Source organism: Onychostruthus taczanowskii, unplaced genomic scaffold (genome assembly GCF_017590055.1).
Source record: "Onychostruthus taczanowskii isolate IOZ18803 unplaced genomic scaffold, ASM1759005v1 scaffold5, whole genome shotgun sequence".
NCBI classification, from domain to species: domain Eukaryota; kingdom Metazoa; phylum Chordata; class Aves; order Passeriformes; family Passeridae; genus Onychostruthus; species Onychostruthus taczanowskii.
Genome location: NW_024502568.1, coordinates 7,199,735 through 7,224,049, shown reverse-complemented (window position 1 = coordinate 7,224,049; position 24,315 = coordinate 7,199,735). Strand labels below are relative to the sequence as shown.

At 41.8% G+C, this 24,315-nt stretch overlaps 1 protein-coding gene across 1 annotated transcript in view; it reads right to left on the bottom strand.

The window, feature by feature from the left end:
- CNNM2 (cyclin and CBS domain divalent metal cation transport mediator 2) overlaps positions 1 to 24,315 on the bottom strand; it is a 117,600-nt gene that overhangs the window by 24,672 nt on the left and 68,613 nt on the right. Inside the window, 1 exon segment of the mRNA XM_041415428.1 lies at positions 2,909 to 3,052. Within this exon segment, the coding sequence (XP_041271362.1) occupies positions 2,909 to 3,052 (144 nt within the window).

The following is a 24,315-nucleotide window of genomic DNA, read 5'->3' as shown; positions in this document are numbered from 1 at the left end:
TGGTGAATTATTGCATAAATTTTCTTGAAGGAGCCTGCTTGGACTGCAGACAGCTACAGAACAGGCAGTTCAAACCTCAGGTCACCCATCCAGTTGGAGAGGCAGGCAGGTTAATGGGCACTGCAAATGCACCCAGGCAATTGCTGGGGAAAATCCTTCTTCTCCTCCTGTGCTTTTTGTCTTTAGGACAGAGAAGACATCTGCAGTGAGCTCCAGACAAGAAAAAGAGATGATGAAATTCATCTTCAAGTAGAAAGAGCTAAGGCCACCAGTCAAACCTGGACCGGAAAAATGAACAAGCAGTCCATGCAGTCTAACACAGAACATAGAGCTTTCTCCCTTGGGCCTCTGAGAAAGTTGAGAAATGCTCTCCCACCATGGCTAGAGTCACAGCAGCACAGGACAGATTCCTGCAGTGTGCCAACTATGAAAAAAAGCTATAACTTCCCAGTACTAAGAGCCAAACACACTGGCAGCTCTTCATCACGACATGGCCTGGAATGTGTCACGACAGAAACAGCATCTCTCCACCCCTCCAGCATCCCCAGTACAAAGTTTCATTCTCAGAAGTACTCAGTCTACCCTGATCTTGATGGGTCAGACATATTTAGTAATTTTTCCTGCTCCCAGCATCTTTGCAAGCCACAGCACAACAGAACCACATGAAGACATACCACACATTTACTTGGACCCCTGCAGAAATTCAGCTGCAGAGTTCAGCAGTGAGAGCAGCTTTCAGCAAAAACTGTAAATAGACTATTCCTTCCACCTTAACACAGTTCAAATGTTTTTTCATGGAAACAACAGAAAGGCACAGCTCCAACACCAAGGTCAGCCATTTCATCAAATTTCAAGTTTCCATCAAAGCAAAACAAAACAATTTTAAAACTTCAGAACAAAGTGTAACAATACTGCCAGAATTTTTCAAAAGCTCTTTTTTAAAGTAAACACCTAGTACAGAGCAAATCAGTCCAAGGGTTTCAAGCTGACTTGTTCTGAGCTGAGCAAGCCAGACTACTATAATAATGAACAGAATCAGAGGTGGGGTTACTAACTGTGATATCAACACCAAAAATAACCTGCCTTAACATATAATGGACAATAAAATACTTTCAGTAAACCTATGTTCTCATACATGTTCTCATCACCAAACCAACTGGAAGTTGGCTGCCCAAGTCCAAACCCTCTCACATTTCCTGTGATCTTCACAGCTTCTTGGGATTTCTGCTCTCTCCCTTACTGCTATAGTATCCTTCAGTCTAAACAGTGGAATTATGTCCAGTGCTTCATAAAGAAATTAGAAGTTCTTCATGGCACTTAGCAGGAGTCACCTCCCAAAATTTCCTGCATCCTCCAGGAAGCCTAGGAAGTTTTCTTCCTGTTCTGAATGAGGAATTTTTTATAGTAAAAAATTATCCCAGGAATGAGAGTTTCAAGTGAACCCAATGTTCACCAACTCTATTTTGTTAATATAGGAAGCCTCCAGGTAGTACAATTAAAATTAAATTCTCATTTCCTTGCCCTCCAACATCCTATTAATGGGCAGAGCTTTTTTCGTCCTGAAGAACAACACAGCATGATCTATGTGTTTTCTCTTAACAAACAAGGCAGAGGGGGAAATTGAAAGCATAAGCAGTGTCTTCCCTCATACACACATGTAAATATCCCAAAGGTAGATAAAAGTAAGATCTTTTTGGAGTATAAAAGGAAGTTTGAATTCAGCCTGCAAAAGCATTACATCGTAACTGATAAGCCCAACAATTCATTTGTGAAGGTATGAAAAGGAATCAATACTAACTGGACTTCTGTGAGTTACACAGTAATGAGACTGTTCAGCACACGGTGAAACACAACTGTGATTTATAAGATCATTTGGGTACATAAATACTGATAAAATATCAACTAGGTACAGAAAGCATTTCAGGCAAAAACAAATAAGTCTATCCCACAGTATAAAGTGTTCATTGGGCATTTGGCTTGGAGGGAGGATAGAAGATGCTTGGGTTGGCCTGAACAAACGCTGTAGAAACATTCCTTCCATGAGGAAAGAGAAAGAAAGCAAAGGACAGCTGAACAATGTTAAAGATAGTTAAAATTATTATTTCTACTACAATAGAATTTGGAGACATCCTTGTGCTGCATGCAAACACCACAGTGAAAAACAGCATCTGCCAACAAGTGATCAAAGCACAGATAAGACAGATGAAGAATGACTGAAAGGAAGTCCTGTATGCACAGGCCAGATTGTGCCGATGGGAGGAGAAGCAGACACTTTAGAAAATTGGCCAAGCTTTAATCTGGGAATGAAAAGGGCCCAGATCTCTCAAGTTCCAGGTAATGGTTGACCTTCAGCATCATCTCCCTCAACAGACACTACCACAAAGAAGGAAGGAGCTGTGCTGAGTGACAAAAAGAGAAGGCATCTAGGACAAGCTGGTTTTCAGCCCTGAGGAAGACTTTCCATTCTCAAGATTTCTCAATGAGTGACAAATATTCTAAAGAGACTCCATTCCTCTTCCCTGAGGCATAGTATTTGCCTGCCTCTTGCTGAAGTATGGTAGCACATTGAGTACAGGCCCTTGAGGCAGAGTGACAATAGGGGAAATTGTGGGAGATCATTGTTGCCGATGTAAACCTTCCTGGTAAAAGGATCAAATAAAGAAACTTGTCCTGCTTCTGAATTAACACAGCCTAAAGAAGTGAGGTTCCCATGCTGCAAAAACAAAAATTACTTTGACCATCTGAGGGATCTGCAGGTCATTTTGTTAAGGAAACTTCCTCAACAATTTGACTACTGTGATTTTAAATTAGCAACATAACATCTCTCAAAACACAGCTATAAATACAATTGCTGCTGGATGGAGTCTTTCTTCTCATTTGTAAATAAACTGCAAATATTTCTACTCACTGTATAGATCTGTTTCATCCAGAATTTCAGACTTGATGATCTCTTCAATCACATCTTCTAAAGTGACAATTCCCAGGACTTCATAAAAAGGGTCCCCTTCTCCTTCATTGTTTACTCTTTGCACTATAGCCAGGTGAGACTTGCCTGCAAGGAGACAGATCAGCAATTTAGACATTTTAGAAACTTCTGAATGATGAAATTATAGCAGAACTAGAGACATACAGGTATAAATAAAAAGACAAAAAGGTTGGTGTCAGGCTTTATGAAAAAAGGGGTAAAGTTTAACAGATGCTTAAAATCATAATCTGATTTCTGTCTGAGACACACATTCCTGCATCACATAAATCCACCTTATGCCCTAAAGGAGAGCTAAAGAGATTAGTGTTCTTGTTTTAATGTCTTTCCCAACAAAACTGTCACCCTGGCATTGAATTCATCATATTATCTTGTTGTTCTCCTTCTTGTCTCATGCATTGGCAGAGGAAGGCCAGGCTGGAGCCCTCCTTTGCAGTGAGATCCCATGGATGTTTTCCTCAAGCCTGGAAAAAACAGCAACAATGACCAAACCACAGAAGCACAGGGACAGGACAGAGCTAGGGAGAATCCATCAGCTCCTCTTTTTCCCCTCTTTTCCTCAAAAATAATTTATTTATATATTCCCCATACAGGGTGATGACATGTTATTTAGGATTTAATTAATTAAAATATTCAAAGCAACTGTCTGATCAACAAAGAGAAAATCAAAGAAGAGATTTAGCAGTAGTTCTAAAGATTCCTGAGCTGTGCATCATTCACAGTGAATTCTTAAAGTCCTTTCTGCCATAGCAATGATGATAGTAAGAATATAAGCATCATGACCCTTCAAACTGGCCTTGATACCTCTGGTTGCCAGTTTCTCCAGCTACCATTGAAAACCAGTCCTTTGTAAAGCTGCAGAAATAATAGCATTCATTCAAAGGGTCTACCAAAAGTGCATTTTGCAGTACAAATACACAGATATCAATATGCTTTCTGAGCTATCAGGAGTTAAGAAACAGCATCTCCCACTCTCCTTTGCTGGTCTCAAAAATTATACTTATCCCCAACTGTGGAAGACAACCAAAATAGTTCAACTTTGCTTAGACCCCTTTATAGGCAATAATGTCTGCCTGTTTTAAGATTCAGATTATTAGACTAACAAGCATTCAAACTATTCCAACCCAGACTTACTCATGCTTAAAGAATGAAAATATCCCGAACAAATTAGACGAGGGAGGAAAACTTATCAACTACTGATATAAACATTGCATCAGGTCAAGTCAATTCACTTTGGTAAGTTTTTCACATCTGCTTTCCCAGGGACCCAACATAAGCAGTTAAAAACAAATTCTTGGTGAATGCTGTCTGTCGAAAGTTAAATTCTTTTGCTATTCCCAGCTTGTGATCATTTAAAAGGAATTTTCCAAAGCAGGGTCTAATATTAGACTCAAAATGAAGTTTCCATTCCACTTAGGCGATATTCTCACCAAAGTAACTACTGCATAATCTGATTGTCTTGGAGCTACTCGTTTAGATGCAGATGGACATACTTTAAATACCAACTACACAGCACTGCTGAGTCTTATCTTGAGGAGACCTTATTCTACAGCAAATTAATAGAAAGATGATTTGTGATTTTTAAAGTATCAACATTCATATTGTACTGAAAGTCTTTCACTGTGCCAGGTTTTATGGGTTTTATTTATCTGCATTCCTGGCAAGACTTCCAGCTCTTTCTACAGCTCAATGAACAGCATTAAAGTGACTTCATAAAAACATGAAAGATTTGAGCACTCTTATTACTGCAATTCCCCCATAATATATTACTCCAATTATATCCTTTCAACATAACAATGCGAAATAAGAACTGCAGCAAAAAAAAAAAAAAACACAGAAAAAACAAATATTCTAATTTATTTCCCAGTGCTCAAATATTAGTATATTTGCTTTCAAGTCAAAAGACTCAACTCATGTTTCAGCTTTGATCAAAATCATCAGCCTTTTCCTCCACTTCTGCACTGCCTATGACAATGCTGAACTAGGTGATGAAATTTGAAATTTTGAAAAGAACAGTCTTCCTAACAATGGAGTCCTGAACACATCTACAAGCAACGTCAGAGATTTATGAAAATGGGATTAGGGAAGGACCAGAGGGGCTGGAATACAAAGGGAGGTTGTGCACAAACTTCATCCACAAAACAAGTTGCATGCCCTTTCCACCAGAGTGGATGCCACCAAGAATTCAGCATCACTCAAATATGTTATGTTCTCCCCATCTGAGCAGCTGCAGGACTCTGATCCAAGCAACAGCACCTAATGTGAGATGAGGGACCAAAACCTGTACCAGCTGCTGCTCTCTTAGCAAAGTGAGCTGGTAAGACAGGAGTTATGGAGAGGCACCAGGCATTTTATACTTTCTGTGATGAAAAAGAAGGCTAGAAACACTTTTTCTGGCCTTGCCATAATCTCCAATTTTAAGGGTTTTTTAATTATCACCCAAAGTATCAAGACCATTGAAACTTGTCATCATCACTGGATTTTGGTGAGTAGCATTGATATTCAGTTCTACCTTCATTATTAAATAAACTACAGTTACAGAGAATTTATCTGCTGAGAAGAGATAAATTATCCACACACACGGTGACACTAACCTTTCTTCCCTTCTGATTGTCAAGTTTTCCTGTTCCAGGCTTTCATCAACCCAACACTTAGTTGGGGTCAGATGAATTTAAGCCAATTTGATAAGCTGCCCCTAAAAGGCTGCCTTTTGCTCCCGAGTTTTCTCCTTCCTTCCTTTCTATTGGCTCCAATGCTCATGAAATTACTTGATGAGACAGACCAGATCCGAAAATTACATTTCTTGTCTTTGCAAGATAGTTTTGACCCAGAGCCAATAATTTGCAAGAAATCACCAGACAGTGGAACACACATCAGAGGTGGTGACGGAGATGTTATGAGGATGCATTCCCAGACTGGCTGCCCTCTCACCACAGAAGACTGCAAAATACCCTGCACGTATGGAAGTAATCAAGACATAAAAGGCTAAAGGAAAAGCTAGGAGCGCAAAGACCTCTTTATACACAGTAAAAGAGCACAACACAGCATGTGCTCAACTGCAAAAGTGGCCTGTAAGTAAAATAATGACTCCTCTGAGTGTTTGAAACAGAAATTGTCTACAGCTTTATTCAAAGACTTTATCAGGCCACTGACAATTGTCATACTATTTTATTCAATTGAAAAAGAATAGTTTCAGCTTGTATTTTCCACTGCTAAAGACTTACAGTACATATCCAGTAAGGAGTTGAATGAAGTAAACATCCAGCAGGTACGAAAATCTGGACTGTATATAATATTCCTGGAGCTTTCAGAGCAGGACATAAATTACACAGAGAGAACAGGTGTATGGAAAGTTCCATACACCTCACTGATTTTCTGGCCACAGCCTCTAACCACACTCTGTAGATGACATTAATGCTTCTTTAATCCCTTGCTTTAAGTGTTGACACAATGAGATTTAGCAAGTGGGCAGCTCTGCAAACCTGCCAGTTCTGACAATAAAGGCAGAAATGATGTGTGACACATAACTCCTCTGTGGCACAGGCAGTGTTTGCTTTCTGCCTCAGTTTCCCCCCTGTACAGTGACAGTCAGTGACACCACCAAGGGGCTGTGTGGGCTGATACTTGTGCACAGCCCGAGGCACCAGCTGTGACAAATGTTAATCTGCTGTCTTCACAGGCAACTAAAACACAAGCAGTTTTGGTAAACATAAATCCAGTCTCATCCCATTGCTTAAAACCCTGCCGCTCAGCTTAGATTTTGCTCTGTAGAACTTCTGATTAATTTATTAAGCTAATTAGGAAACATGAAGATGCTTAGTTAAATCCACATGAGTAAGTGAACATAGAATGAGCTCCTGGGAGTCCATGTGACTTACTGACCACACAGAACAGAACTGGAAGAAAGAAATGCCTGAAATACTCATTCTCTTACTGCACCATGACCATTTCTTGAGAAATACATAGTGGTGGAAAATTCTGCCTTTGATCCTGAGGCATTTATAAGCTAGAGCAAGGACCTCAAGAATACTGTCATGCAGTTCAAACCAGAGATGAAAACATCTCTTCAAGATCTGCTCTGGTCACTGACAGGATGTTGGCTCCATGAAGAGTTTTGCCATTTGGATGGAGCTGTACCCACCCCACTCTCATGTGTCACTTCCCCATAGACACACATGCTGAAGAAACGGGATGACAGACACATTGTGGAGGTCAATAAATGCAAATGCAAAGCCACAAACCTGGTACAAAACAAGACCATGTGCTGGCACTGGGGACTGACTGGCTGGGTGAACACACTACAGGAGTCAGCAGTGTGTCCTGCAGCAATGAAAAGGAACTGTGCGCTGACATCGGCACACGTGCAGCTGGCACGTCAAGGGAATGGATAATTCCTCTCTATTTGACACCTGTGAAACCACACCTGCAGCTCTGGCATTCAGTTTGGGGTTCTCCAGTACAAGAAAGACATCAAGAAACAGAAACAGTTTTGGTGGATGGATCTTAAGAAGGGCTGGGGCTGGAGCCCATGACACACAAGGAAAAGCAGAGGGCACTGCACTGGTTGAGTCTCGCAAAGAAAAGGCTGAAAGAAAAGACTTAGAAGTCTTTCTGTACCTCATAGCAGGCTACAGAGAACACCAAACTAGAGTCCTTTATCTAGATACTGATGGGACAAGAGACAAACACAAATTTCAGACATGGAGACTCTCTTTAAATAATGAAACCTTGTTCCTCATGAGGGTGGTCAAACCCTGGAACAGGGGTCAGAGGGGCGGTGAAATTTCCATCTTTGGAGGGATTCAAAACTCAGTGACCTGAGCCAGCTTCAAAGGTGGCCCACTCCAAAGAGGGGGTTGGACCAGATGACCTCCAGAAGTCCCTTCCTAAATCATCCAGTGATTTTAAGAGACTTTGAAGGAAGTCTGACTGAAATCCCAGGCCAAACTTCATTGCTGAATTTTCATTCCTGAATTTCTAAAAAAACTGCAAAGCTTTCAGTATATAAGGATATATAAAGACAGCAAGTTTTACTGATCTGGAACGCCACAATCTGGCCTTGCATGTGACCAAATGTAATAACAAAATAGCCAGACTATGCTTCAGAAAATTACAATACTGCTGCCATAGCTTTAGAGCAAACACAGGTTCCCAGGAATGAGTGATCCAACAGCAAAGGTGCAATTTAGGGGCTCTGAGCAGTGAGCTACAACCTGCACTGATGTGTGTAAGCTTACACTATGAGAAAGCAACTTGAAATGCCTCTATTTCTGCTGAAGGAGGTTTAGAAACTCAGCAACTGGAAAGATTTGTAGGAGTTATTTCCCCCCTGCAAGAAGCAGAACTTACTAAAGGTCCCTGGTTTCCTTTTAAAAAAATTAAAAAGAAAATCAAAGCTGTGGTAGGCACTTATAAAACAGAAGATTCTTGTTAAATCAGTTTGTGGTAAAACAAGAATCAGGCTAGTCCATTTTTGTTAAAACTAGTAATCTGAGTCTGTTTGCTGTTGGTTAGTGCCCTGGAACATTAAGCCATAGCCTGTTTAATATGCCTCCAATGACATGGAGAAAAATCCCATGCGGTGTTTAGCTGCCCTTGAATTTGCTAACTAACAATCCGTGCTTCTGAAAATTCTCCCTGTTTAATCTTATGGGACTGTTTTTGTTTTGACTGATTTGTACAAAGGTAAACACTGGTCTGTCAGTGAGATTCACAGGTTCAACAACACATTATTCCAAACAATCAATTTTAAAACGTGCTGTATAATTTATCCATTAAAAATAACTCCCCCTGGAGTAGCCCTGGCTTGCAAGCAATTATATCAAAGTAAAAAGTGTTTTCCTGAATTTCTTTTTTGCACCACAGTTCAAGGACATTAAATCTCCCTTCTACTAGCAGAAATTTGCATTCATGCTGTTTGCTTTTTCACTTTGATTCTTTTCAGTGGGGCAATCAGACTGCTACTTTCTCCAAACACACAAAAACTGGTGCACTCTGTCTTTGGGTTCATAACAGAATACCATTCACAGAATCAAGAGAAACTCAAAACTTCTGTAAAAACATACTCTAGGTTTAGACAAGACTTTTTAGATCCTGCTCGTTTCAGCAGCAAAACATATAATTTTTAATATATATTTGGGAAGGGAATCTGATAACTAGCATTCATTTAATACAGCCACATGAAAATCATCCAGTCCCTCAAAGGAAATGAGTGAAAGTATCAGCACAACCATTGGGAATACAGTGATTCTCCTTTAAACCACAGAGCTCAGGCTCCTACAAACATTAACTAGAAACCACAGCAGCCTTCACAGGAAAATAAAAAAGCAGCACTTTAAATAGACTCTTTGTGTTAAAGTCCATTTAGTGGGAGGACACCAAAAAAAGCAAAAATCAGGGAGAGTTTCAGAATGACTTCCTGACAGTGAATTGTATTTGTAAGGAATACTTTCCCAAGGGAAACGACAGAAGCTCAGTTACTTGCAACTTTGAAAACTTGACTGGACAAAGCTCCTAGAAAGGACTCAATAATTCTCCAGTGCCCTGTGGCAGATGGAAGAGAAGTGATGAGCTAACATTTTCCATCTACACCAGCCTACCAGTCAGTGTAGGCACTCCAACTTAACTGCTGCTGCCTTCCCTTCAATCCCTTCTGCTAGGACCTCAGTGAGACACACACTGACAAACTTAATTTGCTTTGCTGCTGCTTTTAAATGTGAGAGCACAGCTCTAGAAAGCTGCAGCTTTACCTGCAACTGAACCGAACCTGGCAACCAACTCGGATCAGAAGCTGGGAAGCCTCCACAGGTACATCAGTAAAATAAATTAGCTGGGAACCAGAAATAACTTGAGTGTAAGGGAAAAACGTAATTTCAACTCAGACCTCTGCTATCAAAGCAGAAATCTTAGGGAAGAATCAAATGTGAGAATATTTAGGGAAAGCTATTAAAAGGTGTAGGCAGGCATAATGAATGAAACTGAAAAGGGGAGAGAAAGAGTTTCAGAAACTCCTTGAACGTTGCTATCGACTCCCTTGCCATGAACAGCACAGCAGAGCTTCCCAGTCAGGCAGTGCTTTTGCAGTGGGGAATTTGTGCTGAATATGGCTGGGGTTAACAACAACCAGGGTCCACGAGGGTGTAAAATGCACACCACTAACTCAGCTGCTCTCAGTGCTGGCCCGAACTCTGAGTTCAGCCTAGTAAATGAACAAACACAAGCTGCTGCCCAGAACTGGAAGCATTTTTCTGTCTTAGAGAAGTATCCACTGGATCTGAAATAGGAGAGGAAGAGAAGGAAATCCTAATACTTGAGAAAGAAATCTCTGCCAAAACAAGAGCATTTTTGGACACCTGTCCAAGGCTCTAACCTGAGTAAAGGTTGTGACACCAGGACACTGGTGGCTTGAGATGAGAAACAGGGTGGAATTTTAAAAGCAAAATTAAGGAAACACTTCAGAAGTGCAGCAAACTAAAGTTGAGAGAAGATGTGGCAACAAGAAGAGAAAATACTGAATCTGGAGAGAGGCCTAGGACTATTTGGACTGACACGGAACAAAAAAGTTCAGATAAAATTTAAGGCAAGCAAACAGAATATTGAAGTCATTCTTGGTCATGGTTCAAGTCTTCCACATTGGATTCAAAAGATACTGAAGTGTGACTTACGCTGATGTGATTTCCCCTGTGCCTCCACTTCCCAAGGCAAGTAATGACCTTTTGGAAAGAAGTGTAAGAAATGCATCTCCTTACTGACTCGCACCTCCACAGCATGATCAACATGGAATTTTTTTAGTGTTTAAACACCCTAAAAAGGAGCCATACTAATTTTATTACTTCCCTGTTTGTTCAAGATTGTCCCACTGATTTCAGCATTCCTTCAGGGATGAAGAGCAGGCACTGGCCGGCAGAAGTGCTGCCAGCAGAGGGAGTGAAAACCTTGGGTTTGCTGAGCTCCAGCTCCAGGTCCTCCCCAGACCTCAGCCCAGCAGATGGAGAAGAGGCGCTGGATCCTGACTGGATGCTGGATCCTTTGAGAGATCTGCCCTTCAGCCTGGGATCCACAGCAATCCCCTGTCTGCCACGGCCTGCTCAGCATCTCCTCCTGCAGCTTTGCATTGCTGCTGTGACTTGTCCCCATCTTCCTCTGCCCTCCCTGCCCTAGGGGGGACAATTTCATGAACTCTTTATATGGGCTCACAAGAGAAACTCACTTCCTTAGTGTCCTCCACTCCAACAGGCTGCTACCACAAACCAAGAGTTAATCCACTATATAAACACAAGAGCATCAAGAGATGTATGTTTATGAGCAACAAAAATAGAAGTCAATCCAAAACAACAATGAACTCAGATGACTTTGATGTTCAGGTAACCAAAACACAACACCGACAGAAACAACAGCCTTGTTCTGTATCACTTCAGCCAAAAATCCTACTGATCTAATCCGTCCTCTAATCCTGCCTCCCTCAATTCCTAGAACAGACTGGGTTTAATTCAGGGAGTTCTAGATTTTGGCATCTACGCCATGGGATTTTAAATCCATCAAAGGTAAAGTACTAGAAGGCACAGCAGAAACATGTTTGGACATTAGGAGAAGGTTAGCTGAGGCCAGCATACTTACATAAGGACCTAAACTGTGCTGAGAGCAAAGAGCATGAGCTGCAAAGGAAGAGCAGCATCTTGGGACCGTGGGTCCTGAAAGGAATTGGGGGCTGGATATACTCTTTTTTTTTATTATTATTATCATCATCAGCTGCTATAGTTTACTTTTAGTTCACTATTTAGTATATAAATTTAAAAAGGTTCTAGTGTTACCAGCATCTTAGTTCATTAATATTCTATTTTAATGACTTGTTTTACTTCAGGCCATTTATATCACATGCAGTTTGCAATTCCAGCAGCTCCAAACCAAGCCTGGTCGATGGCGCCATCAGATTTTTCAAGCTTTCAAGTTTATACTGTGGCAGAAGCTGGAGGAAGATTAACAAAAAGCTACCCTGTTAATTTTCTAAATTGGTGACACCACCTTCATCCAGCCGGGTCTGTACAAGCCCAAGAGCACTCAGGTGTGTGCAGTGCCACAGCGCCCGGAGCTGTGGGATAAACTCAGCCCCGAAACACAACCAGTGCCAGTGACCTTGACTTCGCACAAGCGCAGGATCGGGGCCACGTGAGCTCTGACACTGCACGTTTGTTCCTCTGGAGCGCAACCGGCGCAGGGATTCACCCAGTGCCATCACAGAGCAGCTCCCGAGCCGGGCAGCACAACACCACGGACACTGCAGCGATCTGCAGGCACAGCAAACACAGCCACCCTCTCGCACTGCCTTCTGGTTTGGGGCAGGTCCCTTGGGGGGCAGCCCTGCAGCAAGAGCTGCCACAAAACTGCGCTTCACGCTGCCAGCAAATTCAAGGGGAAGGGGGAATATCCTCTGGCTGGAAAGTGACTCTCTTGTCACTTTCTCCATAAAGGTATGGCACACCTAAGTGTAGAGAAGTGCCAAGACACACCCAAAGTTACAGAACCGAAAACTTCACAGGAGCAACACCGATTTAAACTTTCACAAGTCACATTTTCACTTTGCTTTGGTGCAATTTTAGCTAATGACATAGAACACAGCTGGATCCAGATCCATGCCTCTTCATCAAGAACATGTACACAGCAACTGTTGTGGATATGAGGGAGTGGGGATGTAATTTAAACCACCCAAAGACATCTTGGAATTGTCTGACATCAAAGCAGAAGGACAGAAGAGCACCTGTGATTTCAGAACTGGGCATCACAGATATCCAAATGACTGCAAATTGCAGGTTTTTTGCAAAATAATAATACAATAATATATAGGGAAGGGGAAAACACCCAATTTTGCATTTTGCTAAGGATTAAAGTAGATCTTGTGTTACTTTTAACGCCCATCATGCAAAGAAGCCAAAAGAATTGGTTCAAATGCTGATTCAACATCCCCAGGAAAAGGAAAGATTATAGAAAAGTGCCTTGTTTGAAAGAATGACAGTTCTGATGGTACATTTGAATGCATTCTTACTCTTTTCCAAGTACAAACGTAATTGCCTGGCTTTGCTCCTAGGAGTTATCAATACCCATAAATGTAAGATTTTCAAGTGAATTAGTAATACAACATCATCTTTTCAGCCACACAAGACAAAATTTATTTTTGGAAAATGGCACTACTGGGTCAAATTTTAGAAATGGGAACTTCAAAGATCAATCTCCACTGCAATTATGCTATTAATATTTTTAATTACTGACTTGATACCAAAACTTCTTAAAGTTTCCATTTGTGAACAACAATCTAATTAGTGGTTTTTTGGGCCATCCTGCATAGCCCTCTGGTAGGCTGAGTTTGTCCAGAGCTCTTGAAGGAGGAAGGAAACCTCTCAGATAAGACAGCAAAGCCCTGCTCCAGCAACAGCCACTGCAGAGAGCTGGAGATAAGATGAAGTGAGAGCCTTGTCCCTGAGCAAGAAGACACCGGAGATAAATGAAGAGGAGCAGAAGGAGTCTTAAGAGATTGGATTTGTGAACTTGCCACTTGCTATTTTTGCTGTGATGAAGAGTTCCTTTGCTCCAGAAGACTAAATCAGGACTGCTCAACAGTTTTCCAACTGCTGGGTATTGATGACATGGGATGACATGTGACTCATGCCTATATGACAATATTATTCAAATTCTCCTTGTCAAATATTTACATGAAGTGAAGAGCTGTAATATTTTAGCAACATAACAGGAATTCTGTGAGAATAGTATTTCTTTCATAATGCTTAGCTCAGGGAAGATAGTAGAGATAACCGTTTTCTTTATTATTTTGCAGAAGTCTTTATCATTATTTTAGCCCCATCAAAAACTAATCTGAATGTATTTGCTCAAAAATAACCTAAATACCAGCTTTAATATCCCTGACTTCTGAGACTGTTTGACAATTTTACAAGCTTTGTGGCATAATGTCTCATAGGGAATGGGGATATTGATCTAAGCAGAACACTTTTTCATTTAATCTCTTCTGGCAAGGGACAGATATCCTCTGTCTTTTTCAGACTGTTCACCTTTGTTTGTAAAAGTGGGCATTAGAGCATTTCTTTGATTTTGCCCAAGCCTAATACTTAGATAGAGCTGTCTAAGCTCTTACACTCTTACACTAATACCATGTAATAGCATTGCATCCAGGCATCTCAGGACAGCAAGGGCTCACAAGTGTCTGAATCATCTGGGACACACAGCTTCGATCCTTTCTCATGCTGTACTCAGCAACTCCTGCAACATCACAAGAGTTACAGGGAAGTGTAACTCCACTGGGTGTGGAGACAACCCCAATGACCATGGTTGAACCCATGGACACAGGGCTGTTTGGCACCCCTTGTGAAGGCAGAGGGGGAATTAAAACTCATGCAATCTGTACAGCTCTGCCCATAAAACTGTATCCACACTAAGAATGCAATACCAGCATCCCTAAAACACTCTGGCCATGGAAATGGCCTCAGAGAAACAGTGTCCTACTGCTGTGACTTCTGCCTTGCATTTGTTTATTTTTAGCTAGGATTAGGCTGAATTCTTCTACATCCCAATAAACGCTAAAGTAAAACAGCACAAACTTCTGCTAGAAGAGTCATGGACAACAAGGTCACGCAACATACAATACACATGCCTCACTGTTATTTTCCCTGACTGCTTGCAAATCCAAACATTCTGGGTTCACCACAGTAGCACAAACCCCAACCAGAAAACCAGTCTACTAGGCTCTGAGGACTTGCAATTGAATCTATTGTATAAACAACAGTATTTATCTAGAGTATTAACAATAGCAGAACCGATGTCTGTCACTGTATGTGGTTCACAGGAGAATACCCACGGACTGGGGCACGAGAGTTTGGGAAACTAAAGATTCCCAGCCAGACCCTTTCTCAGGGCCTGCAGTTCTTGAGCTTCTTCCTGCATGTTCAGTTTGTCCAAGAAAGATCCCTCCACAAATGCAGCTAGAGCCAGGTGATGTTGCCTGCACAGAACAGGTCAGGGCTGAGCTCTCCCCTCTGCCTCAGAGGGAGCAACGGGAAAAATCTCCTCTCTTACCCACAAACCACATTTTCATGAAACTTACAGAAACATGGTATTTCTGATTTTTATAAATCAATTGCTTTTAAAGCTATGGAGGACTAAGGCAGGTAAGAAAAAAATAAACAACCAACTGATAAAAAATAAACTACACAAAATCCCAACCAAACCAAACAAAAACAATCAGACAAAAAAACCTCCACTAATCTCCTCAAGCAGCCTCCTTCACAGCAGTGCAGACCCTATGCCAGCCTCCAGATGACAGAAGACAGCAAACTTCAAAATGTTGCTATAATTTCCACTTGCAGGAAGAAGTTGTCATTCTTTCACAATAGTAAAGAACAAAACCCAAACAAATTTATTAGAAAGCCATGAATATAAATTATTATATAAACCCCAACTTTAAACCATGCACAATTTATTTGAAATACCACACATTTCTGAGTAGAGCTCAAATACACATTTAGTCTAAATATTATGGACTATGTATGATCTCGTGCTCTGCATCTCAACATAGAGCAGGTTCATTTGTGAAGGTCCCCGTCCTTCCAGGAGCCTGGCCACAGTCACTGCATCCCTGTCCTTACAAGGGTTAGACAAACAGGCCAGTGAGCCCTGGCAAAAGGAAATGCATTTGGAGTTCACAGAGAGGCTATCACTTGGCTATTTCTGTAGTGCTTGCATCTAAAAAAAGATCCAGTTCACACAAGTAGCTATTTTACCTTACTGTCCCACAAGATCTAAATGCATTTTTTCCGATTACACTTTCCCACCATAAAATACACAACAAAATGTGACACATATTTTTAAATATTCCTATGAAAGGATTTTGCTTATATATAGAAACATGAGTATATATGGAAACATAAAAAATTCTGTGTTTATATATAGATGTCTCCTCACTGTATAACTAATATTAGTTCATGGACCTGAAGTCACACACAACAAAAACAACAACAAAAAGAATTTAAGTTCCAGGGAGCTTTGCCATAAAGTACACAAAGCAGAAAAAAACTTGGATTTATGATAATCTCTGCATGAAATGCTGAATGGTAAATTCCCTTGAGAACTTCTCTGACACAAGAAATACGCAACAAAATAAACAAATGAGGAGACAAGTCCAAGAGGCTCTCACTGAAGAGACATCTAGTTCACTCTTTTCCTTTTTTTTTCTCCTGCATTCCAAAAAAATCTGTCATGAGTCACAAGAGAGGCACAAACAGGTCTTCCTGGGGTCCTGTTCCAGAGCTCATCTCCTGGGGAACAGAAGACCATCAGCTTCCCTAAGATAAAGCATTTCAAATGACTACACAAGTGTTGCCCTGTTGAGAGTGCTGCACACTGCAATGCCCCATCTGTATGAAAAAAATGTACTTTGGTAGTTACATGAAAGTGACTTCAAGACTTATTTACACAAGTCTGAAAGGTTTGACTTTTACTCTCTAATTATTCCTCCATGGTTTGGTGTCCCCAACACCACATTTCTTGCATTTAGCCACAAGATGAATGTAAAATTGACAAACCCATTTCAGTGTTTAAGCTGAGGAAAACTAAACCAGCAGAAAATATGAGAGACATTTTTAAAGAGATAAAATCTAAATACTTTTTCCATGCCCCCAGGGGAATTAGTAAAATGGATGAAGAATATCCTGAGTCTCAAACCCATCTCATCACATCTGTTCAAGCACTATCCTATCCACTTCAGTACTTGAAACTGTTTTAACACAGCCCAATTCCCTGCTTGAACGCCTTCCTTGATGAGTACAAAATCCTGGCTTTTGTGAGAAGGAGAGTTTTCAGCAATAAAGGCAACACACTTTTGTAGCAGTTCCACAACAATTACCATCAATGAAAAGAACACTTGCATGACCTGAACAATTAGCAGATCAAGGTTTTTTTCTAAATTAAACTAATGTAAAGCACTATTCATGGAGCTTAATGCAGGGACTCAGGCAATAGCTGTGTGTAACAGGAGTGGCAGATGGCTTTACAGAAATTACAATATTTCTTACCATCTTTAAAAGCTGGTGGCATCTCACCTGCTTATTTCCATGACAACTGGATTCCCTTCTTACCAAAAAGCTGTTGATGCTAAGTTGTCTCCTCTCTTCCCCTGTAACTGCTGTTGCATCAAATAAAAGCCAATGGGACTGAGGATGAACATGAATAAACTCAATTGTGCAACTGAAACAGTAACATGTCAGGCTTTTCTTACCAAAACTTTATAGATCTCTATCCCACTTCACAGCATTATCACTTTCCTGATGGCTGGGAATTATTAATTGTATAACAGATTCAGCTATTCAGGGCACAAGGCAAGGGTACCACTCTCTAACCTACAGCAAGACTAGATCAGTGTGGTGACCACAGAACAAGAATAGTTCTAGATCATGGGACCAGGAACTGCACATCTACCCAGCTTCACAGGAACGCCAAGTTCTTTTAAGACCAAAAGTGATCAGGAGCTCAGATCTATTATTCATTGAGATGATGACATGTCTGGCAGAACAACAGCTCTTGGCAGGACAGTAAAATATTTATGCAGTGCAACAACTCAAAGAAAAGGACTTGCCAAATTGACTGCAACAATGGTCTTCAACCTTTTTCAATTTATGGACTGCTAAAAATGCTCAGTGGGAATGCAGAACCCTGTAATACTGAGCTCTCTACTGACAAAAGGCTTATTGTTTTTAAGATACCTTTTATTGAGACATCTGAAATAGTCCTTGGACGCAAGCTAAAAAAAAATAAATTCACCACACAGCATAATTTTCTGGAAAATATTAAGCAATCTTCCTTACAGTATACAATAACCAAGACATAAAAGCCCGAAATCAAATTGTTACAGGTCCCTGCACAATAAATCTATATTTTTCCTTGTGATTTTAGCTTGAGGTTACATGATGAACATGGAGACCAGTCACCACACAGAGTGGTCAAATGATGGAACTCAACAGCAGAAGAGCTGCAGGCCAGAGAGAGCATGGAGTGCTGGCCACCAGAGAGCCCTGGGCAGAAAGGGAGAGCAAACACAACCCTGAGAGGGACACTGAGTGCTGGATCCCACACGGGTGTATTTCTAAGGAAAGCTGAAGCTGAAATTAGGGACTGGAGACAGTGGTTTTGTTAAAGGCAGCATTTAGAGAATTATCAACAGAAATAAAATATCACAGAGGGGGAAGAGAAGGAAAGGGAGGAACTCTGAGAACTGCAAATTAGATTCATGTTATTTCCACTGTGGGAGCATTTGAATCAGTGCTCAAACCACCATCTCTGCCCCAGCTCATACACAGTACCTAGTAATTTGCCCGCTCCTGTACAGTGATCCACATGGGAGCCATGGCAATGCAAGAAGGAGAGAGGCCAGCATTCCCCAGTCTCACTGGGGGCAAGGGAGCAGTCGGTGGAAGGAGCAGGAAGATGATGGCAGGGACAGTATGATTGTTTCAAGCACTGATGTGTTTCATCACACATACCATTCCAGGAGATATAAATATCAGCAAGTTGGCCTGGTGGCGTGGCCATTGTGAAATGGCAGCTTCCTGCCAGGATCACAAGAGATGAGATCCGAGGGAAGGCTTTGCAGCTAATGCTAGGAAATGTTTTATGAGCAAAAGGACCAGTGTGAAAGAGCTTGTGGCAGAGAGCACTGCTGATGTTGATGCTGCTGTAGATGTGCAGGAGCGAGACATTTAAAATGGTACAAGAACAAATGGAAAGCTCTTGGCCAGCCTGCACTCACCTGCAATGACAAGTCCTTGGTTCCCACCCTCCGTCATGTGCCTTAAATTCCTTACCACATTCAAGGTAACTGTACTCTTACACCTCCCACTTTAACACCTTGCCATGAAATACCCTTTCAAAAGCCCAGACTGAAAACAGTTCCTTCTTCCCTTGCAACGGGTCTGAGCCAACCTCTGATGGCAGAGCAGAGAGCATGAGGTCCAAATCTTTAATCTAGAACAACCATTGATCTGCAAGCAAATACTGTAGCAATGTCTCCAGTGAATACAGGAGATGTGTTTTTCCAAACACTAGGGCTAGTAAAACTTGATTAGCAGAGGAGGTCTGAGAGAAGATCGTGGTGCTCCTGGAAATAGTTTCAAAAACGGCAAGAAAGAAACACAGCAAGAAAGTAGCTTGAGAGAGATTTCACTGATCTGACAGGAGAAAAAGACGTCTTAGAGAAGCCTGCTGTTCTCAAAGGAGACAGGGAATATCTGCAATGCTTAAGGGATTATGAAATGGTGACTGGAATGAAAATGTGTAGAAAGAAGAACACGAATACAAGTGAAATTATCAGAAGTGCTAACAGTGGTATGGGAGTTACTCTGGAGGATGAGCACACAAAGCACCAAGATGGAAGTCAAGAACACACTAGGACAAGAAGGTACTGCTGCTGAAGCAGTTACTTGCTGAAGCAAATAAGACACATTAAAACAAGAGGGGAGTTTGCACACAAACACCCCCTGGTCACATGAGTGAGCTGCCCATGGCGTTATGCCAAGCTATTCACGAGAAACTCTCCTAGACCATGTGAACAATGAAAGCAGCCCTTTTTCCATCCATTTCTCCCAGAGTATTTAAAGATTTGAATTTTCCCATCTCATTTTTGGTTCATCTCTCTCTTCCTATAAATAGAGAAGCAGCAGTGCATCCATCTCCTCTTCATCTTTTTTGGTGGTCTAGCATTGCACAGATGCTGGAATGTTTTTCTAGTAAATGATAAGCGATGGGAAATGAGTAGAAGACAAAGGACAAGAGACCTTGAGCTCAGACAAGTAGGAGAGATGGGAGCTTTCTCCTCTTTCCCAAGAGGCAGGTATCTTTTCTCTGGACCAAAAGGTTTTGTTTTGGAAACAAACGTATCTATTTCTGTCACTTCCTTCAGACATTTAGTCTTCATGGGGCTGATAGGAAGACTGACTAGGATGTCTGAGAATGACAATCTGGCCCCCAAAACAAAGCATTTCTAATCCAATACGAAACCCAAAGGAAACACAACCCTGCTGCTAGGCACACGTCTCAGTGGACTAACGCTGTGATCTGTGCTGTGTTCCCAGAGCCTTTACTTTAATCCCAAGTCCAATAATCAAGTTAGCACTTTGTAAGGAGAGCTAAAGCCCCTGGGGTTTCTGCCGAGCCGTCGGACAGTGGAGAGGCTGAGCTGGACATCAGCAGGTGGTCAGCTGCCATGGGAAAACAAGCGTGGTGTGGGCAGCCAGACAGCTGAGCAAGGAGCTACAGGAACGCCTGTAGCTCTACCCCGACCCAGAGGAGGTCAAACACACCGCTGGATGTTCCCAAGGAAAACAAAAACACGAACAGAAGAGGAAGGGCAAGCCACAGTGAAGGAAGAGAATGCCAAGACCTGGCAGTTTGGGCTTGGAAGTTTCTTCCTAAGTCAATGAGCCCACCTGGAGAGGCTTTAGCACCACACAAAGGCAGCACAGGTATCTCAAGCTGCAGCCCCACTGCGCCACAACAGCGATGAACAGGATGAGCCATCCATGCTAACACAGCAATGTCTTTGATGGATGGGGAAGGAGCTGGGCAGAGCAGCAGTGGGGAAAGCTAATGAGTTCCAGAAGATCACAGCCTTCCATCCCTGCTTAAAAATAGCAGCTGTGGTCAGGGGTTTGAGACAGAGTCTAACCACAGCATTTGGATGCAGATGTTGAAACCACAAGAGGTCAGAGTTAATTGATAGTTGGTCATTCAGAGGTCCTGGGACAACTTAAGAATCGACAATGTGCTGTGAAGTCTTGTTGAAGTTAGGCTCTGGTCTCCCATTGGGAAAATAAAACAATATGCCTGAAAACAGCAGTCCAGATCAACACCCTTCCTAGGCTTACCTGTTCAAGACTTTGGGGAAACAAGCACATTTCCCACTAGCAGCAGAGTCCTGCAGAACTTGGTTGCAAGAGAGGCAAGAGAGAAAAACTTTGGAACTAGGCAGCAGTGGGCAGGTTCTGTGGAGCTGGCAGGGCCACTGACTCTGGGATAGCCTAATCCACTAACAGGTAAATCCTCTCCACAAAATATTCCTTCTTGACTGAAAGCACTTATTTGGCAACCAAAGCCCCCTGCTTTAGAGCGAGAGCTGGGGAGGAATGTGACCTGTGGCTCCTGATGGGAGAAGGCCCCAGCACACGGAGTACCAGACTGAAAGCTGCCCAAGCCTCAGTACAGGGGGCTCTCCAGTGAACTGTCCCTGCTCCACTCCAGTGCAAGATCATTGCTTGGCAGGAAGGACACTGGGCAGGCAGGAAATTTGGTGCTTGCTGTGCTCCTTCGATACATGGACTAGATGACCCTTAAACATTCCAAGCCAAACTATTCTGTGATAAGGGACTACCTCTCAGAAGAGCTGGATATGCAGGAAGAAGGGATTGTGTATGGGGGTTTTGACAGACATCATCCCAAGTAGAAGAGTTTAGCCTGCTAGTTCTGAGGAGGACAACAGAGTGTTGTGTTGTAGCCTAAAATGAAAGGCAAGAGAATTCTGCTTTGGACCTAATTTCAACATATTCCTGGACATTGCTCATACATGGAGTCATAGCCCATTCTAGGATTTTCAGGCAAAGAGAGAGGGAATTACAAATGTTTCACTGATAGCTGGCCAGCCCTGGGATCCTCCTAGCTCATTAATCCCTCTGTTCAGATTCTGCTCTATAAAGAGCAAGTCCAGTGTTGCAGCACTAGGTTAGCAAATGAAACAAATCAAACTTCACTGACTGAGATTACTGAGGCACAGATACTCTCTCAAAATTTGACACATACACTAAACCCAGGCAAACCAGAAAATGTTAGAAAAACCCACCTGGGAAAGTAATTTTTATCAGACAGCTTACCCAAAATTATGCAGAAAGATCCTTTTTGGTTTTTTAAGTTTTCAACATTTCTCTTTGCAGCTCTTTAGGCAGAGAAGGTTTGAATGAAGGAATATGACACACTGCACAGCAGCCACACTGAGGCCCCTGAATGGAGATGTCTCACTCCCTGCCCAGATACAGATTCATGGGGGTAAAGGGACTGCATGGGTGGCATGTGCCCTGCAAGACTGCTCAGTCACCATCTCAACTTGTACCAGTATGGGCATGAACTCAAAGGCAGGAGTGTACAGCTAACTCTTGCAAGAAGAGTTGGTCTCTTGCAAGAGAGGCTGGTGGTTTAGCTTACAGAGTGATGGAACAGCCGCTTACCAATGCAAATGTGTGGTAAGAGAAGTCACTGGACCTGCTGTGACTTCTCAAGTGTGCAGAGATAAGCTTTCTTATCAGGACTAAGACAGTATAGGATTCAACTGTTGTCCTAAAAGAACTTTCACTCAGTCTCACATCTTATTTGTTAGTAGACACAGAACATTTTTCCCCACCTCAACAAATGACCATTGTCAAAGTGTTGGGAAAAAAGCAAAACAGAAGAAGTCTTGGGTTCTGCATCATCTGGGGAAAAAAAGATCACCATTTTGACCCACCACCAGAACAGGTATGGAAAAGTACTGGGGTGGCCATGGTGGGATTGACACAACAACACACAAAAATAGGAATTTGATATTTAAATCATAAAAATATGAGGAGGACCCAAGGGTAGAAGTACACATTCAAGTACAACCAACCATATTTCAGACTGATGACTTTTCTTTACACATACCAGAAAAGAATGCTATTTTTTTTATTACTGTTCCTTCAAAGAAGGACATGTAGTAAGCTTGCAATTAACCATTACCAAGAATTTTCTGTATTATATTGGTATCTGGGAGCAACAGACATGTATCAGGCAGTTACCAACTGCTCTGCTGCATGCAGTAAGATGCAAGTCCTTGTTCTCTAACAAGCTGGAAGATCAGCTAGGGCACGTTAAGGACTCTCTGCTGCAGCTGCCAGAAGTAATTTAGAGCAAGACCTTCTGAGAGAAAACCCACACTATTGAGACAGAGCTCCTTGGAAATACAGTTCAAACCACCACCATTGACTCTGGCTCTGTTTTTCTGGTAAATTTTCAGGGAGAAACAATCTCCAGCTGCGGCTGTAAGAGCACTCAAGAGCTGACGAGAAATCAGTCATGGCTCACTTTTCTCTAACAGGATTGTAGATACAGCCCCTGATTATTTTTTTTTTCTCCATGTTTCTAGGAATTTGAGATGCATATGGATTTCCTCTCCTTATAATTCCTCACTGGAAATTATCAGAACTGTTTGTCACAAGCCTATCACATGAGGCAAAAAAAACCCAAGGCACAGACAAGGCGCAAACTCCACCTCCTAGCAACAAATGTGAACTGAAGAGGGATGAGAGGAGACAAAGGAAGAGAGGGCTCTACTTGAGGGCTTGTACATCACTTCTTCACTTTTAGTCTCTTGAGTACTCAGGCTGAAAACTGTAGTAAATGGTAAAGAACACATCTACAGTGGTAAAAACAGTTACACTGCATTAAAGAACAGAAACAGAAATTAACAAAAGGAAAGAATTGTCAAATGGACAAAACCAGGAGCTCTCTTTGCTAGCTCCACTTCTCCGAAAATAACACAGCCCCAGGTAAACAGAGATAGCAAAGCCAAGCCTCCAGTCTGTGTGAGAGCAACAGCACAGTGGGTCAAACAATACAAATGTTCACACTTTCCCTTTAGCAGAGTTAGAGAGTAACAGATTTTAAGCAAGAGTGTGTGTGCATGTATGTTTGCTTTCCAAATCCAATATCCTTTCCTATCCCCTCATAACTTCTCATCAGCAGTTTTCTATTTCTATTATGAAGGGCTCTAGTGCAATTATGCTCAGTTACTGAAAGCCTCTTTACTCTAATCCTCTTCTTAGTTTCAGAAAGCAACAGCATCAACTGATACCTGTGAGCTTAGTCTCCCTCATGGGAAACAATCTACAGAGTTCACGGCAGAAAAACACACTCAGGACATACCTATCTACACCATCTTCCCTATTCAACTTATCAGTGCTAAACACCAGATTTCTAACTACGCCAAAACAAAATTTCAAAGCAAAAATTCACCATCTTGGCCTTTTAAAGAATTAAGCTTTGAGCAAAAAAGTATGAAAAATGTCAACTTACACATACTGCTTTGTCCTCTTTTTAAAAAATATTTTAAGCTATTTAAAAAATGAAGTTATTTGCCATGAGGCTGGTGGGAAGAGGGTGCTGAAGAGGGGCCACTGTGCTGTTTGTTACTTTTGGCGTGGTTGCTGAAACCAGGCCCTAACATGCATAATTATGGGGTAGACTGAACTCTTCCCTGATGAATTTTCACCAACCATAAA